Source organism: Protopterus annectens, chromosome 15.part0, assembly GCF_019279795.1.
Source record: "Protopterus annectens isolate FY-2018-M chromosome 15.part0, PAN1.0, whole genome shotgun sequence".
Lineage (NCBI taxonomy): Eukaryota > Metazoa > Chordata > Ceratodontiformes > Protopteridae > Protopterus > Protopterus annectens.
In genome coordinates, this window is record NC_056749.1 from 491,737,027 (window position 1) to 491,755,289 (window position 18,263).

General features: G+C 45.0%; 1 protein-coding gene across 2 annotated transcripts in view; it reads left to right on the forward strand.

Annotated features, from left to right (window-relative positions):
- STAG2 (stromal antigen 2) overlaps positions 1-18,263 on the forward strand; it is a 3,222,550-nt gene that overhangs the window by 907,991 nt on the left and 2,296,296 nt on the right. For both annotated transcript variants that reach the window (XM_044057319.1, XM_044057321.1), the window contains exons 8-9: positions 4,652-4,725; positions 4,799-4,922. In XM_044057319.1, the coding sequence (XP_043913254.1) occupies positions 4,652-4,725; positions 4,799-4,922 (198 nt within the window). The remainder of the gene's footprint in view (positions 1-4,651; positions 4,726-4,798; positions 4,923-18,263) is intronic.

Genomic DNA, 18,263 nt, shown 5'->3' on the forward strand with positions numbered 1-18,263 from the left:
CAGTTCCTATGGGAAGATTACACATGAGGATCCTCCAATGGCTGCTTTTCGCGCAGTGGTCGTTCCAGCAGTTACCCCTAGCGCACGAGATTCTGATAAGACTCTTGCAGACGAGACCTCTCATGGTGGGTGTACAGTCAGGATCTCACTATGGGTCGTCCGTTTGTTCTACCCAGTCCGACGTCCACAATAACTACGGACGCTTCTCTGATAGGGTGGGGGGGGTCTATTTCAGGGAAGAACAGTCCAAGGGGAATGGTCCAACATGGAGTACAGCCTGCACATAAATGTTCTGGAGCTGAGGGCGGTGTTCCTGTCGTTGCAACACTTCCAAGCCCTCTTACCTCTAGGAACAGTGGCAGTTCAGACAGACAAACATGTCTGTGGTCTGGTACATAAACAAGCAAGGGGGAACCAGGTATTACCCGTTATGCAGAGAAGCCATGAGAATTTGGCAATGGGCAGAGTCCACGGGTCGCTTTCTGATAGCAACGCACATCCCGGGGTCATCCAACGTCATTGCGGTCAGGTTGAGCATAGCCATCCTGTTACCTCACGAGTGGTCCCTCAATCCACAGATGGCGGAAAAGATCTTCCGCAGATGGGGCCAGCCTTGCTGCGATCTATTTGCTTCCCCGTTGAATGCGAAATGCAGGAGCTACTTTGCCCTTCTACCCCCTCCGGGGGATGTCCCCAGGGAAGCACTGATACACGATTGGCCCCCGGGTCTCCTATATGCATTCCCACCTACCCCCTTGATTCCCAGATTTTTACAGAAAGCCAGGAACCTGGAAAGGACAATAATACTCATCGCCCCATTCTGGTCTCTGTAGATATGGTTCCCCTTTCTTCGAGCCCATCAAACAGCGGAACCGTGGATTCTGGACCCAGTACCAGATCTACTGACCCATTCGTCGGGAGTTCCTCGCCCGTCTCTTCAATCCCTCAAACTAGCAGCTTGGCTGCTCCGCTTCCTTGCCTAGCCAGGTCTGATCTACTTTCTCCGGCAGTTCAACACACTCTCATAAAGCTTCCACTACATTACTCTACAGGAGTAAATAGAAACGCTTTGTATACTGGGCGTCTAGCCAACACTTAGACCCCCTGGTAGCTCCTTTACATAAAGTATTGGAATTTTTATCTGTCCTCTTTCACAAAGGAGCCTCTACTTCCACACTAAGAGTACAGTTGGCGGCCATATCGAACTTCCATATTGGTGAGGACGTTTCTCCCATTATGTCTCACAGACTTTGTAAGGCTTTTATGAAATGAACCTTCCATCTTCGGCCGCCCGTCAGGAAGCCTTTCTTTCCATGGAGTTTAAATTTGTTACTGTCACAACTCATGTTGCCACCCTTCGAACCTGCTTCGTCCTGCCTCCTAAAGTTTTTGTCGTGGAAGACACTTTTTCTCATAGCTGTTACTTTAGCTCAGAGTATCAGAGCTACAAGCATTATCGGTCAGACAACCTTACTTGATTTTCCACCCAGATAGTCTCTGCGTACAAATCCATCTTTCCTTCCAAAGGTATGTTCCGTCACAAATATTAACCAACCATAGAACTCTGTACCTTCTTCAAGAACCATACTAACAAGTTGGAGTATATGCTGCACAAGTTGGATGTTCACAGGCAGTTAAGATTTTATTTGGATAGGACTAAAAGTTACAGGAAGACAGATCAGCTCTTTGTCACATTTGCAGACAATAAAAAGGGCATGGCAATTACAAAACGTACATTATCTAAATGGCTTGCTGATTGTATAGCCTTTGTATACTCTGTCGAATCAGTCCTTACCTACCAAACCCTAAGGCCCATTCTACCAGATCCGTTTCCACTTCCTTGGCTCATGCAGCTCATTTGCCTTTGGACACGATTTGTGCAGCAGCCACGTGGTCTAAGCCACATACTTTCATCACTCATTATAGAGTTGACAAAGCCTCCAAAGACAGGACATCTTTTGGTTCCACTGTGCTTAGGAATGTTCTTCCATGAGTCACTCGGGGTGACGGAGCTAGGGACGCTACCCATGTGTAAGAACAAACGGCGAGATTGAACACTCTCACATAAAGAAGTTATGTCCTTACCATAACGTTCCATGTGGAGTGTTCATCTCGCCTTTGTTCTTACACACACACACACACACACACACACACACATGTTTTGGAAGAACTGGTAGGACTAGACTCTGATTGAAATGTCTTAACCCCTTCCGGGGTATATGGTTCTGTCTCATGGGGGTATATGCTACTACCCTTAGTTATTTTGCTATGGTGAGAGAGTGTCTCTGGATGTCTGAGAGTGTGTAGTTCTTGCACCTGAGGTATTGGTTTATCAGTCTGGTTTGTTTGCAAACTAGATCTGAGTAATGGCAGGGAGGATTGTGGGATATAGTCTGGTCTCTAGCTTCTCTGAGATGCAGAGCTTTGCGATGCGGCCGACTCTGAGCCGAGGTTCGGCTCCGGACCCATGTGTAAGAACAAAGGTGAGATGAACACTCCACGTGGAACGTTATGGTAAGGACATAACTTCTTTTTTTCTCTCATCCACTGCTAAGGCAGTACCTCAGAGGGGCAAAAAACATAAGACCCCCAAGGAGAGCACTGATACCTACATGGGACCTGAATTTTGTTTTAGAAAAGCTCACACTGCCTCCTTTTGAGCCAGCCAATACAGCTGATATAAAATTCTTATGGAAAACTGCTCTGCTCCTGGCAATAACTTCAGCAAGAAGAGTCTCAGAGTTACAGGCATTAATGGCAGTGGAACCTTTGATAATTTTTCATCAGGACAGTGTTTCTCTAAGGACAAACCCAACATATATGCCAAAGGTAGTATCCAGTGTGGCTCTTAACCAAAACCATTCATTTGCCCACATTTTATCCAACTCCCCAGAATAAAGGGGAAAGACTTCTACATGCATTGGACATACACAGACAGCTATGCTATTTGGACAAAACAAAAGCTTTCAGAAAAACTGAGCAACTGTTTGTAGCTTACGCTGCAGGATCACAAGGAAAGCCTATCTTAAAGCAGACTATTTCAAAATGGATAGGACACTGCATTCGTTTCTGCTATTCACAACATGGCAAATCAGTGCCTAAGGGCATTAGGCCACATTCAACCAGAGCAGCAGCCACTTCAGCAGCCTTCCTCAGAGGAGTACCAGGCTGCAACCTGGAGTTTAGTGCACACTTTCACCAAACACTACCACTTACCTTTCTACTCTAAATCCAGAGCAGACTTTGCTACTGCAGTTCTGCAGGGCCTTTTGTAGCCTCTCCTAATCCTATTTAGGCCCAGCCACCCAACCTCAACTTTGGGATTCAACCCAAGTGTAATGATTGCAACAGTGAAACACGAACATAGTACAGTTGTGTACCTACCATAAATGTAGATGTTGGAGTGTATTCACTGTTGCAGTCCAGGTTACCCACCCACCATCCCCCTTTTCTTTGCTGGGACTTTACTGTACTTCTCTATTCTATATAACCTGTGTGGTGTATTTGCTTGTAGATGAAGGAATTGTTTATTTTAGTACATGCATGCTTCTTGGCATAATTTGTTTTAGCCTACCTATTTGGGGGCACCTGACATCTGGGGCAAGAAAAACTGAAGAAAATTCCGTCTGCTGCATCTTTTATACCCCTGGCGCACTGACGTCAGGGAAGAGGCGACAGCAACCGACGCCGGACCTAGACTTTGGAATTCTGGCTGACTTGCGGGTAGCCTGCCAGCAGGATAACCCAAGTCTAATGACTTGCAACAGTGTTATACACTCGAACATCTACATTTTTGGTAGGTACACAACTGTACTTTTTAGCACCCTGCCTTTTTTCCTCCTCTCTCTCCCTTTCAGGTTGGGGTGACTCCCTAGATTCATTTGCATACCTTCCAGTAGTCCCCCATCTCTCAGTTTGTTTGTCCCACTACCTGGAGGGGAGTGGGTTTGGAGTTCTCTGGGATGGATATGGAAAAACTGAAATTGTACTATCTGGTCCATAGGGACTCTGCTACCAGCACCCCTTTTCTTAGCCATTGTGAGGGTAAGAAAGCTCTAATTATGAAGTATCCTTTATACCATCAGTGTTCTCACCCTTGGTGAGAGGGTATTGTCTGAAGCTCCACAAGTGAGGAGTGTCTGTGGACTTAACTGCAGGCAGGATACTCTAAAGATGAAGATTGCAACAGTGAATCTATTTAAACTTAGTGTCTAACACAACTGTACTTGACAGTGGTTTGGTTCCCAGCCTGGTCCTTTCTTAGAGAAGTCTGTATGTCTTCTGTTTATCTTTATGGTTTCTTACTAGGGTGTCTGGTTTCTTCCCCTGTTATAATTACATTACTAGTAGATGAGTTGGTGAGCGTTTTTTCATGTAGGTGTGCATATGCCCTCTATGCTTTTGTTTTATGCATAGCTGCATCCTGTGATGGACTGTTGCATATAAGACTGTTCTTTGCGTCATGCATTTTTAGTGGTGGATTAATCTTTGGACTGTGCAGTGACTAACTTTACATATAATGAGTTTTGGAAATGTGAACTGGTTGGTTTTGTATTATTAATGAGCACACTAAGATATGTGGTGTGCATCTGGCAGCCCTTTGTGTAAATGTAGCATTCTGCAAATCACTTGAATTTCTTTTGTTTTTCAGCTTCAAGAAAATCAAGATGAAATTGAGAATATGATGAATGCAATTTTCAAAGGTGTTTTTGTACATAGATATCGGTAAGACAGCATTTTTCTTTTTCTTGTTTGACAGTTGTGAATGGGCAAGTCTCACTGTTTTGTGTTTTTATAGTGATTCGATAGCCGAAATCCGAGCTATCTGTATTGAAGAAATTGGAATGTGGATGAAGATGTACAGTGATGCCTTCCTGAATGATAGCTACTTAAAATATGTTGGATGGACTATGCACGACAAGGTATTTTATATTTTCTGTACTGTTTAACTGATCTTTCAGGTGCTTTTGGTGGTATGAATTACCATTTTTGGATAATTAACCCCCCCCCCCCTTCTGCTGCTGTTCTTGTGTCCCTTGGGTAGGAGCCTTATGGTCCCTTCCTTTTCTCTAAAGGCAAGGGTCAAGCAACTCGAGAGCAGTGCCATTTTTGCAGGTGTTAAGGATTTTTCTTTAGCTTTATTATTTATTTTTGTGTGTGTGCGCATGCTCATTGATAGCTTGGGTGATGAATATGTCATGGGCATTGCGCAAAACTGTCACTTGTTTCCAAGTAATGTAAATCTTCAGGTGTCCTTTCTGTTTGAAGCAGTCTAGTCTGCACTGATGAGCTTGGAAAGAGTTGGACTGTTCTCATGTTGATCACTGCTGCAGTAGTCTTCGCTTACATGGGTTATATCCTGCACAAGTTAAAACAGCCAACCAGCTTCCAAAGCTTCAGTGTGCCTTCTTTGCACCCAGTCAGCTTGAGCTGAGCTGACTAAAGATAGGTTTGCTGAAACAAAGAACTCAACGTACACCATAGCTGAAATATAAACTTTACTGACCAAATTAAAACATGGTAGGCGGTTTCACTGCTGTCAAGCAGCTTCTTCAGATCTAACTGAAAACCATTAAGTAGTCCCTGTTTAAAATACAAGCAAGCCAATCAGATGCATCATTCAAGCCAAACATGAGAACCATACCTCTCGAGTGTACCTCATTACGAGGAACAAACCTCATTTGGCGTCTCAAAAAGTTCATGTTCTTAAACGTTGCACATTGAAAGGGTCTGTCACACATTCAGAGTTAGGAGTTTAAGTGAAATCCATGGTAAATAGAAATGAATCACACTATTTCATTAAATGATCTTCTTTAAGTAAAACCAGCATATTTTAACCATCTTATTACCTTCCTAGCTTAAGTTGTTAGTAAACCATAAATACATGTTCCACATTTTCCCCATTTGTTCCGCAGTGAGAGCTAGTGCTGTGATGAGAACTACAACTCGCAACAGTATAACAAAAATGCATAAAAAACCTATTGCATTTAAAACATAAATAAAACTGAGTAACATCACAAAAATTCAAATACTAAAAGATCAACAACTTATAAAAATGTAAATGAGTAAACATAGCACATTCAGTGTGTCACAGGGAAGGATTTCAAAGGGGGGTTTAAGTTAAGTTATCAGGTTCTGATTGAATGATTTATCTGATTGGCTTGTGTGCGTTTTGGTCATTAAAGTTTATTCTTCAGCTGTGGTGTACGCTGAGTTCTTTGTTTCACCATTGGGTTTAGATGTGTGCTACAGTGCGTACTCTACCAAACCTGTGAGCTTTTTTGTGGAATATAAAGATTAAGTTTGGCTACCAAGACATTCAGAGCTTTCCTGCCACGGAAGAGAACGTTTCTGTGAGACTTTTGAGGATCAGCAGTATGTGCTGCTCCTTTGCCGAGCAAGTATTTTCTCTTGGGGGGGATCTTACTTTTTTAAAAATATTTAACTTTTTTCATCATCAGGAAAGTTAATTTTTTTAAGCCGGGACCTTGTTATGGACACTCATGAAAATGTATTGTATTTGCAAATGATAGTGCACCTTCTTCCTGTCACTTTAAAAGTTATTTAAAGTAATAGAAAACCTTTTTTTTCTGTAATGAGATTTGTTTTTTAGGGGTGGCAAAGGGTTCTAAAGTGCCTTTTACTGTTTGTGTGAAAAAAGTTACTTTTAAAGTGTTTTAATTTATGCATTTTTGGATTTTTCATGGAACCAAACTATCATTCCCATGGTTTATTCTTCCGGCTACAAACAGAAAAAATTAAGCAAGTGTGCCACCAGAGTCGGGGTAGCAGTCTGCTTCAGCAAGGTTGGTGACTTTGCTGTGACCATTTTGTTTCTCAGACCACTCATCTTTTACCCTAGATCGACATTGTATAGCACCTACAGCCACTGTGGTGAGGGTGTTAGCCATGTCCTCTCTGGCTGTTGTCTCCTCAGTGGCATGGGAGAGCCACCCATTCTTAGCCCTGAGAGAGGGGACACCCCTGTTTTGTCAGAATGTTGTGCCCATCCTTGGGAGGAAGCTGCAGCTGCCATGAATAACACCATTGGCCCCATGTTTTCCCTGTCAAAAAAAATCCTTGGATAGTAGTTTACTGGGCCTGACTCTGGCTATGGATCCTTGTAAGGTGTGTTTTGTAAAAGACAGGGAGATATCTTTTTTCTTGAATAGATTCAAGAGTCTGAATCTGGGCTGGAAGATGAAAGTACAGTTGCAGGGTTTTCTCCTCCTATTTCTGATTCAAACTCTGAAGAGAGCTCTGTTTCTGATTCTCTTTTTGGGGGCTTTGCTTTCTCTGAGACTTTCCAGAAGGTGCTGGTGTTTTCTGTTTCTCAGCCCCTCGAAATGCTAGGAGTTACAAAAGGAATTTCCAGAAGATACACACATTCCTTCAGTTCTGTCAGCTTTGGAGGATGTGTGCCACTGCCTGCAATTTTCCTTAGTAGGTTAGCTTCCCCAAAAAGGCAGATAGAATGTATACAGTTTCCCCAGATGTTCTTCGGGATTCACTGTTGCAGTCATCACATTTGGGTTACCCTGCCAGGGTAGCCCTTGGCCGGCCTGAATACCAGAGGCTTAGTATTTCTGCGTCTGTTGCTTCAGGACTAACATCAAGTCAGCAGTAGTAGAAAGTAGGGCAGCTGATGCCATTACATCAGTCTTTCTTGCCGTGGAGCCTGAAGCAGAAGCAGTTCGTACGAGTGCCGGTCGGCTGCTACCTGAGTCTTATCGATTTGAAGCTGAAGTTTTCTAAAGCCAAGTACCCTGTTGGGGATCCTTTTTTCTTGCACTAACTGATGTCCTAAAAAGTTAATTGTCTCGCCTGTTGAAAGCAAATACCACACAGACTTTCATTCTTACTGCGTCACTTGTTTAGGCCCAGACCAAGACGTCCCATGCTGTCACATCTGTTTGTTCAATGCCAGAACTATCCGTCATCTGGCCCATATTGTAGTTAGATATTTTTTCTTACAGTCCTTGAACTGTGGTATGGCTTCGGTAAGCCATCCGACACAGATCTGAAAAAACAAAGATGGACAGAGACCGCACAGGTCCAAATCTACCGATGACGCTTCCGTTAAGTTAGTTTTCCACTATTCAGTGAGGTGCTTTCGCAGCCCCTGATGCCCGCTTCTGTGGATTCGCAGGCTGCTACCAAGATCCTTTTGGAGTCTGTATGCCACAAAATTCTTCGACTAAGGATCATGCGGTCATCTCTACCTTGGATGGGTCTGGAGCCACTGAGCAGGCACTGGCTTCCGAGGAAGTCCTTCGCACTACTGATTCTCGACACAAACCGACATCTTCTTTCGCAACTACTGTTCTTTCGAAAACTACTGAGTTTCTTAGGCCCAGGGTATGAACCATACCCAAGAAACAGACTACCCAATCTCAGGCACCTGCTTCCTTGCCTCAGTCTCAAATGCTTAAAATGGCAGAAGACCTTAAACTGATCAGGGGAAGCCAAGCTACCCCCTCCAAAAGGACGAGAGATCAGTCCCCTGTAGTTTTGTCTGAACAAGAGTCAGATGACTCTGATGCATCTGAATATGAAGACATGCAAACCTCCCTTATGCCTCCTCTACCAGAAGATTTTTCCTTTGGGTAAACCCTTCATACCTTAAGGGAGCATTTCCAATGGGAGAGTCAGGATTACCCTCAGTCTAAAAAGAGCATAAGGAAATTCTTAGATCTTCCACAGCACAGCCCCTTGGTCACCCCCCCCCCCCAGTCTTTAATGTTGTGGAGGATGTTTTCCAGGAATCCAGTTGGACTCCTGACACCCTCCCTCCTGCACCCAGAAAACCAGACAGGTATTATATACAGTCCCTGACTCCCGTAAATTTCTTTTTAAAAATCCTATTCCTGACCCTGAGGTGATTTGTCAAGGGCCTAAAGGGATTAAAGCAACCTCTGCTAAGATTCCCACCCCTTCAGATAGGGATTCCCGAGCACTAGACAGATGGGGTAAAAAAGTATACACCTCAGCTACTCTTGCTATCAGGGCACTAAGTTGTCAGTTCCATATGCTAAAATTTCACCAATATATCCTGGAACTCCTCAAACAAAAAATGTCTTCTTTTCCTGCTTATACAGAGTCTACAGACTTACAAGAGTTAATGCATTCTGCAAGTCAAGTAACTAAACACACCTTGCACTGTGGTTTTGATGCCCTAGAAACTTCTTGCAGGACAGCAGTCATCGGATCTGTCATAAGGCATGCATGGCATAAGGAACAGCCCTTGCCAGACCATGTCAAATCTAAATTGTTGGATGCCCCCTTGCACAAAGACAACTTATTTTGCACTAAGGCAGAAGAGGTCTTAAAAAAGATAGAAGAAAAAGCAAAATATATGCAGACAGTTAAGTATTTCTTACAGGTCCAGCCACCCAGGTTCAGCAGGCATTGTCCCACCAAGCACTGGTCCTTTCCTGCTCCCACTAAGCTAGTCCAGCCCAAAACTTCCCAGACAGCAGCCACAGGGAGTACAGAGATCTAAGCAGTGGACTTACCTCAACTTCAAAACCAGGGAGTTCTAAGCCACCCCCTTATGGTAAGAACTCACAATGACCCCCCTCCCCCACCCCCTCCCTCTTCCCACCTTCACTTACCCTTAGGAGGAAAGCTCTCCTTTCAAGCAAGCACCTGGGCCACCATTACCCATGACCGCTGGGTTCTCAACTTAGTGTCCCAGGGATATACATTTTCTTTCCACACCCTTCTTATCCCAAAAGGGTTCTTAGATCCCCTCCAAACCTGTGGGCAGAAGCAAGTCCTTTCCTTGCTCTCTATGAGGGCACGTTCCTGCAGAACAGAGATGCCAAGGTTTCTACTCCAGACTTTTTCTGGTACCCAGAAAAGAGGGCACTTGGCGCTCCATCCTCTATCTATCCATTCTAAACACATTCCTGGTGATCCCAAAAATGCTCAGCCTCCAGCAGCTGCTACCCATGCTCTCCAAGGATGCCTGGCTTAACAACCCTAGATCTTAGAGGCCTACCTCCATATTCCTGTCAGGGAATCATGCAGGAAATATCTCCATTTCAGGGCAGGATCTCAGCAATTTCAGTTCTCTACGCTTCCATTTGACTTATTTACTGCTCCCAGAGTTTTCACAAAATGCCTGGCTCCGGCATTGCCTTTTGCATACAAAGGAATATCCAGATTTACCCATACGTAGACTGCTTTATTCAGTCAGCCAGGAAAAGCTGCTCAAGCACCTGTCCTTTGTAAAGTCCGTACTAATCTCCCTAGGGTACTCAACGAAAAGAAATTCAAACAGTTGCCCACCCAAAGGTTTATATTCCTGGGAGCAAGCCTAGGCACAGCATCCCAGATGGCATTCCTTATACCAGAAAAGCAAAATTTCCTGACGTCCTACTTCTCTCAACTAGCCACCAGACCCCAGCTATCTGCAAGGAAGGTCCTGCAAGCTCTGGGGTTCATGGCATCTTGAATACGACTCATTCCGTATGCCAGACTGCATATGAGGAAACTTCAGTGGTACCTAAAAAGCCTTTGGTGTCAACGCTCTCAAGACCTGTAGACTCTTACACCTATAATTACTTGCCTAATAAATATTTTCTTTGGTGGGCAACGGCATGCTCCCACAACAAGGGACTTTCTCACAGCAGCCCAGACCCTCACCACAGACTCCTCAGACTATGCCTGGGGAGCACACCTGTACGGCAGGTGCATGCAGGGCCAATGGAGCCCACAGCAAATCCCTCTGCACATCAGCCAAAAAGAGATGATGGCTGTCTAGCACTCCTTGATAGCTTTCAAGCCCCTTCTCTCCCCAGCGGCTCTCCTGATCAAAACAGACAACACCACTGTAATGTGGTACATCAGCAAGCAGGGAGGGACTCACTCCTACCCTCTATGCCGGCTGGCTGTGACCCTTTGGGACACAGCCTCTCCCATGCAGCTCCACCTGTTAGCACAATCCCTACCAGGTTCTCTCAACTCTCTGGCAGACTAAGCAGAAATCTTCTGGACCCAAACGAATGGCAGCTCAACAGAAAAACCTTCAACCTAATAACTCAGAAATGGGACAACCTCGAAGGTCGACTTCTTTGCCTCCCACACCAACCATCAGCTCAGCAAATTCTGCACCAGGGAACATCACTGCATGTCTTAGAAAAAGGATGCCCTGTCCTTCCCCTGGGTCACTCTATCGTTCTGTTCCTTTCCTCCACTACTTCTCATCCCCAGAGTACTGCTCAAAATAAAGGAGGAAAAACCAAGGACAGTACTTATAGCTCCAGACTGGCCTCGCCAGTACTGGTACCCCTTTCTGCGCAGTCTGTCCCCACTGCTGCCATGGCATCTTCCTCAGATTCCAAACCTCCTGACCCAGAGGGATGGGGAATTCATGCATCCCCTATTGCAGACACTCAATTTGGCAGCTTGGCTTTATTCCCTAACCCCTGATCAATCTGCCAACCTCAGTAAACCGGTTATAGATGTTGTACGTAAGGCCAGACGCCCTACACTAGAAAGTCTTATGCTGACAAATGGAAAAGGTTCTGCACCTGGATTCAGGCTAAGGGAGCCATTACGGCACAGCCCTCCCTCCTGCTCATCCTGGATTACTTAGCTGACCTGCTACACAGTGGCCTCTTCTTTTCTCTATTAAAATTCATGCCTCTGCTCTCTCTGTTCAATTTCCCACTGAGCAGCCCTTTTTCTCACACCCCTTCATCAAACAGTTCCTAAGAGTGACTAGCAGATGGAGGCCACCCAGAAGAGCACTAACCCCAGCTTGGGACCATAAGTTTGTGTTGGAAAAGCTCACCTTACACCCCCCCCCCCAAACAATCTTCTGCAGAGCTAAATTTTCTCTCGTGGAAGACAGCTTTCCTTCTGGCCATCATTTCAACCAGAAGAGTTTCCGAGCTGCAAGCACTCATGGCTGTGGAATCCATCTTCCATGCTGACAGGGTATCTTTCAGGAGTTAACCCATCCTTCATGCCCAGGGTGGTGTCTAGCATGGCTCTCAACCAATCCATTCATTTGCCCACCTTTTTTCTTAATCCCCAGAACAAGGGGGAAAGGATCCTGCACTCTCTAGATGTGCACAGACAGCTCAGATTCTACCAAGACAGGACTAAATCGTTCAGAAAGTCTGATCAATTGCTGGTTAGCTTTGCTACAGGGCAGAATGCAAAGCCATCTCCAAACAAACTATTTTCAAATAGGATAGCACACTGCATCCATTTGTGCTACAAACAACACTGAAAGCCTCCCCCCAAGGGGGGGTCAGGACTCATTCCACAAGAGCAGCCTCCACCTCTGCAGCGTTCCACAGAGGAGTCCCCACCAGGGACTTTCTGGAGGCTGCCACCTGGACATCTGTTCACACTTTTACCAGACATTACCACCTGCCTCTCTTCTCCAAATCCACGTAGGGTTTGCCTCTGCAGTCTTGCAGGGTATCCTTGTTAGCCCCTATTTTCCTTGCCTGCCTCCACCCATTTCCTCAGCTTTGGGAATCAACCCAAATGTGATGACTGCAACAGTGAAACACGAAGAACATAGTACAGTTGTGTACACTTATAGTAAATGTAGATGTTCGAGTGTATTCACTGTTGCACTCCTGGTTTCCCTCCCTCCATCCCACTTTTTTCTTTTCTTTCCTTATAAGGGACATATTCGTATTTACTTTCTACTGTTGGGGTTCTTCCACCAGAACCTGGCTCCTGCTTGGGGAGCTCCTGACAGGTTAGGGCAAGAAGAACTGATGTAATGGCATCTGCTGCCTTAGTTTATACTACTGACGACCTGACGTCAGTCCTGAAGCGACAGCAACAGATGCAGAAATACTAAGCCTCCGGAATTCGGGCCTGCCGAGGGCTGCCCTGGCAGGGATAACCCAAATGTGATGACTGCAACAGTTAATACATAACGTCTACATTTATGCCAAGTGTACACCACTGTACTTTTCTTCCCAAACCTGACTCAAGTGCTATAGCTTTAAGTAACTCTTCTGCTGCCAAACACTTAATTCCAATTTGATAAGAATGGCAAAATTATTGAAAAGTATGGTGAAAAGGTGTATGCATCAACTTTGATTTTCAGAATTTTGAGCTGTCAGGCTTGCATGTTGATTCTAATTGTTAAAGTATGATTTTCTGCAGTTTCTTGTAAGGAAAAGTCTGCTTTAAATTTATTTTATTCAGTTGTACAAGTCAATGCTCATTGTTAACAGTGCATGTACGAGACTGATGCTTCTTCTAAGATTGTGGCCACTACTACTTTTGAGGTTTGCCTGGCTACATTCTTAGAACTTCCAAGATTATGTGAAAGATTAGATTTTTAACATTCTCCTTTGGGTGGAGATTTAGGTTTTGGACCCTGTACTACAGAAGTCATCAAAAAGCGAGATGAAAGGGGTAAGTTGATGTTGGTAATCTCCTAAGATTTTCAGATGTCGTCCTATCATGTTGTAGTATTCATTACAGTGGGGATATGGCTGCCTGCAGTGCCGTATATCTGGCCATTGTACCAAAGTCTTCATTAATGGGTAACGTGTGGCATAGGTTCATAGATTAGTACTAAGCTAACTGCCCTTGTGAGCCATTTTAAGCCTAGCCAGTTATCCCTTGTGAGACTCAAACCCTGCATCCTTGCAAGCCATTTTAAGCCTAGCCAGTTATCCCTTGTGAGACTCAAACCCTGCACCCTGTGTTTGTAAGGCAAACACCTTAACCATTAGGCCACCCTCCCAACCCCATGGCATGCTAGTGCAGTAATCTGACGTCTGCTATAAATGTGACATCTGCATGTACCAAAGCCAGAACTTTCCTGCTGCAGTGATCGTCTATGTCCGATCGCCAGCTAGAGCTGTTTACCATTTGTTTATCGTTCCACTGCCCCACTTTCAGATAAGTTGATTTATTCTTACCTTACTGTTAGCATTTTACTCTATTCCAGCTTTTCATGACTTCTGGGAAGGGCAAGTGTGCTTGTGGAAGACGGATTCCACACAAGGACACTCACGAACAATGTGTTTTTTTGCTTAGGGGAAAACCGCAATTATAATTTGCCAATTGTTTGTTCCTAAGACCCTTAGAAGTCGTTCAGCTTTCTTGAAAATATATTTAGAAAATCAGAGGCTCCGACACCTGGCTTAGATATGGAGGGTGCAGGAGGTCCATCAGATGAGCCGCCAAGAAAGATAGGCCTGAAATGCTTTTTGCACCTCAGACATCCGCCGAGTCTCTTGAGGCAAGTGTGGGCCCGGAGACTCTCTGGATCTGATTTACCTTCCAAGCCGGGAACCTTTTTGGATGCTACTTCGGCGGAACTCCTCTGTACGTCTGCTGAGGTTTGTGAGCCATCAGGGCTTGATGGCTTGAGGGAACCACAGCTCCCTCCTGATAAGCCTTCCACTCCCCTTCCTGCCACTCCGACATCGGCCGTGCATCCTGCTAAATCTCCAGGCCCTCTTAAGAGAAAACGGAAGCTGAAGCACTCTGCTACTCCATGTTCTACTGACTGGGAGGTTTTCTCCCAAAACTTGTTTAAGGTCTTTCAGGCTTTTCAACAACCTCAACCTCCTGTGTCTGGCCCATGTTTGCTTGAATCTGGAGAGGACACCACTTCATCTGATATATCCATTTCTTATTCATCTCATATTGAATCTCCTAAGGATTTTGTTACCCAAGAGGAGGATTCTTTTTTGAGGATGCTATCAATTTAATGAGACATTTCCAATGGGATGTTTCAGAAATTTCTGACACCTAAAAGAACTTATTTAGAACTGTTGCAAATGGACCAGCCTTCCTCCTCTGCTGTCCCTCATGTTCAGCCAGCCTTTCTGGATGCCTTCAAGGCAGCCTCTCAAGCTCATGAGTTTCAAACCATAGCTTCCAAGAGACCGGAAAGGTTTTATGAACCCCCCCCCCCCCCCCAAATCTCAGTTTCTCTTCAGAAACCCTCCAGCAGACCCTGCTATTATAGCAGTCTCTGCAGGCAAATCATCCAGGCAACTACTACAGACAGAGACAGTAGATTTATGGATAGACATGGTAAAAAGATATATACGTCATCTACCCTTTCCATAAGGGCGTTAAATTATCAGAGACTCGTGGCATAATTTGTACTAGACACTCTAGCCAAGGCCTTCTCTTTGGTGTCTGATGTTACTGACCCCTACTAAGACCCAAATCACAAATCTGCTTTCAACAACTTCTCAAGTTGCCAGACACTTCATTTGTAGTTATGATACTGTGAAGGCGACTTCTAGGTCGGTTGAATCTCTTTCAGTTCTTTGAAAGGTATTCATGGCTTTGATTACAGCCTTTACCTCTTGATTTTTAGGCTAACCTGTTAGATGCTCCTCTAGATAACTCGGCATTATTCGGGGTTGCTTTTGCTGAGCTTTTAAAATCTTAACAGCAGAAAGGTAAGGCACTCCAGAATTTGAAACCTCTTGTTTCACCTATTCCTAGATACCATAGAAACTACCCTCAAACTTCTTTTGTTAGGAGGCGGTCTACTCCTACTACTTAGTCTAGGGGAAGGAGACACGTTAGACAAGCTACTACCCCTAGGACGTCTACAGCCTCCACTCCTTCCTTTCATATGCAACCTGGTCAAGGCAGAGCTCCTCCTTTGTGACTCAGACCAGCTGTCTTGTCACACCCCTCTGTCCCTACACCTCACTCTATCCCCTACCTTCCTGGCAGAAGTTCACCCATCCGAGGGTGTTATCCATCATCCAGAATGGATATTTTATGACTTGGTGGGCTCTCCCACCTTTCTAAGGTTTTCCACAACCATCAAAGCTCAAATTCAACTCTTCAACCCTATCTTAAGACAACTTTTAATTCAAGGCACTATCCAGCCAGTTCCCTCCAGAGCACAAGGGGAAGGGTTTCTATTCCAGAATGTTTCTGGTTCCAAGAAAGGGCGGTCTTTGGCAACAAATCTTAGACCTGTCCTACCTCAGTCTTTTCCTCAAGGTACCCATGTTCAAGATGCTTGCTCTACAGATATTACTGTCTGTTATCCCACTTCAGCGTATAATGGCCTCAGTGGATCTGAAAGATGCTTATCTGTATATTCCCATTCACCCTTCATGCAGAAAGTTCCTACGTTTTTTGATAAGCTCTTTTCATTTTCAATTTTCTGCCTTGCTTTTTGGTCTCTCTACTGCACCCAGGGTCTTTATAAAAGATTTAGCCCCACTGATAGCTCACTGCAGGCTGTTGGGAGTTCAAATTTGTACATATCTAGACTATCTCCTCTTTCTTCACAGGGACCCACACTCCTTAAGACTACATCTGCATCCGGTCTCCAACATTCTGCAAACTTGAGGATTAACTCTAAATATGCTAAAATCTCAGCTCACCTCCTACCCAGGACATAACCTTTCTGGGTTGCAGGATACAGACAGATGCTCTGTGTTTCACTGTTGCAGTCATCATACTTGGGTTATCTGACTGCAGGTAGCCCTCAGTGGGCCCAAATACGAGAGACTTAATATTTCTGCGTCTGTTATCGCTCCAGGAGTGACGTCAGGTCGTCAAGGGTATAAAAGCAGGCAGCCACCGCCATTACGTCAGTCTTTCTTGCCGAGGTGCCCGAAGCAGAAGCAGTTTGCAAGTGCCGGTAGGCCACTACCTGAGTTTTTATTTATGAATTGAGTCATCCTGAAGTCTTCTAAAGCCAAGTACCCCCGTTGGGGATCCTTTTTTCTTGCTCTACCCGATGTCAGAAAAAGCTCATTGTCTTGCCTGTGGAAAGCAAATACCACACTGAGATTTTCATTCTTACTGTGTCACCTGTCTAGGCCTAGACCACGATGTACATCTGTTGGTTTTGTGCCTTGTTCAACACCTGAGCCATTCGTTGTTTGGCCCTTATTGTCGCTCATTACCTTCGTTCTCGATTTCTGTATTCTGAAATGATTTCGGTAAGCCGTCCGACTACCAATATTCTGAAAAAATGTAAGGATAAAAGGAGATAGACTGCACTGGTTCAACTCTGCCGATGATGCTTCCGTTAAGCTAGTCGCCAGTTCGCCGGTACTCAGGCGCTTTTGCAGCCCCTGATACCAACTTCATTGGATTCACAGGCTTCTACAGAGACCCATTCGGAGTCTGGTATGTCGTGAGACTCTTATTTGACTATGGAACCGTCGGATGTCTCTACTTAGGATGGGTCTGGAGCCGCTGTGCAGGCACCAGCTTCTGAAGAAGTTCTTCGCACTACCTATGTTCGACACAAACTGACTACTTCAGTTCTGTCTAAAACTGAGTACGTGCTATGCCTAGAAAACAGACGACCAAAGCGCATGCAGGTTCCTTGCCACAAAATAAAATGCTTAGCATGGCAGAAGACCTTATGCTGTTTAGGGCAAGTCGGCCTTCACCTGCTAAGAGAAGGAGACCAGTCCCCAGCAGCTTCAACAGACAAGAGTTCATAGGTGTGTACTAGGCTAATGGCTCTGGAGCCTTTACAAGCCTATCCCATAGAAGTGCCCTGGCATTGTGCCACCCGACGTTAGTTCCCAGTGCCTCTATCAAGTAGAGCCACTGGAGTGATCCCGGGGTGAACTTTCTATTTCTTATCCACTCATTAAGATTTCTCTTGGAGGGCCACTGAGGTGCTCTGACATGTACAGAATATTGTGAGAGAGACTGTGTGGGTTAACACTGTAAAGAGGATTATAGCTGGAAACTGTCAAAGTTTCCTGTAACTGAAATAATTGAAACTGCTCATAGGCTGGTACTAGGCTGTCAGCCCTAGTGCCTATACAAGCCTAGCCATAACAATTCCCTGGCTATTTCTTCCCACACTATTTACTTCCCTGGACCCCTGTCTACCAGGGTGACTGATGAGATCCCCGGGGTGAATTTCCTTTCTCCCATCCAATTGTCAAGGTTCCTTTTGAAGAGGGCCAAAGAGGCACTCTACTTGACATGTATGGGCAATCTATTCCAGAGTCTGGGGATTTTCTGGGTCAGAAACCTATCCCTCCAGCATGTTTTGTTTATTGTGATGAGGTTTAGATCCCTGGAGCGTGTGGCTTTGAAGGATTGGGATTTCTTTAAGTTTAGCATGTCCAGCAGCTCTGGGTTTGACGTGGCCTTTTATGTTAAGAAGAGATCGCCTCTGAGTAGACGATATGCAACAGAGTATAGCTGGAGTTTGACGGTCAGCATAGGGCATCTGCTTTAGGCCTGTGATTCTTTTAGTGAGGTATTTCTGCGGCCTTTCCAGTTGTTGCAGATGTCTTGAGAGGTACATA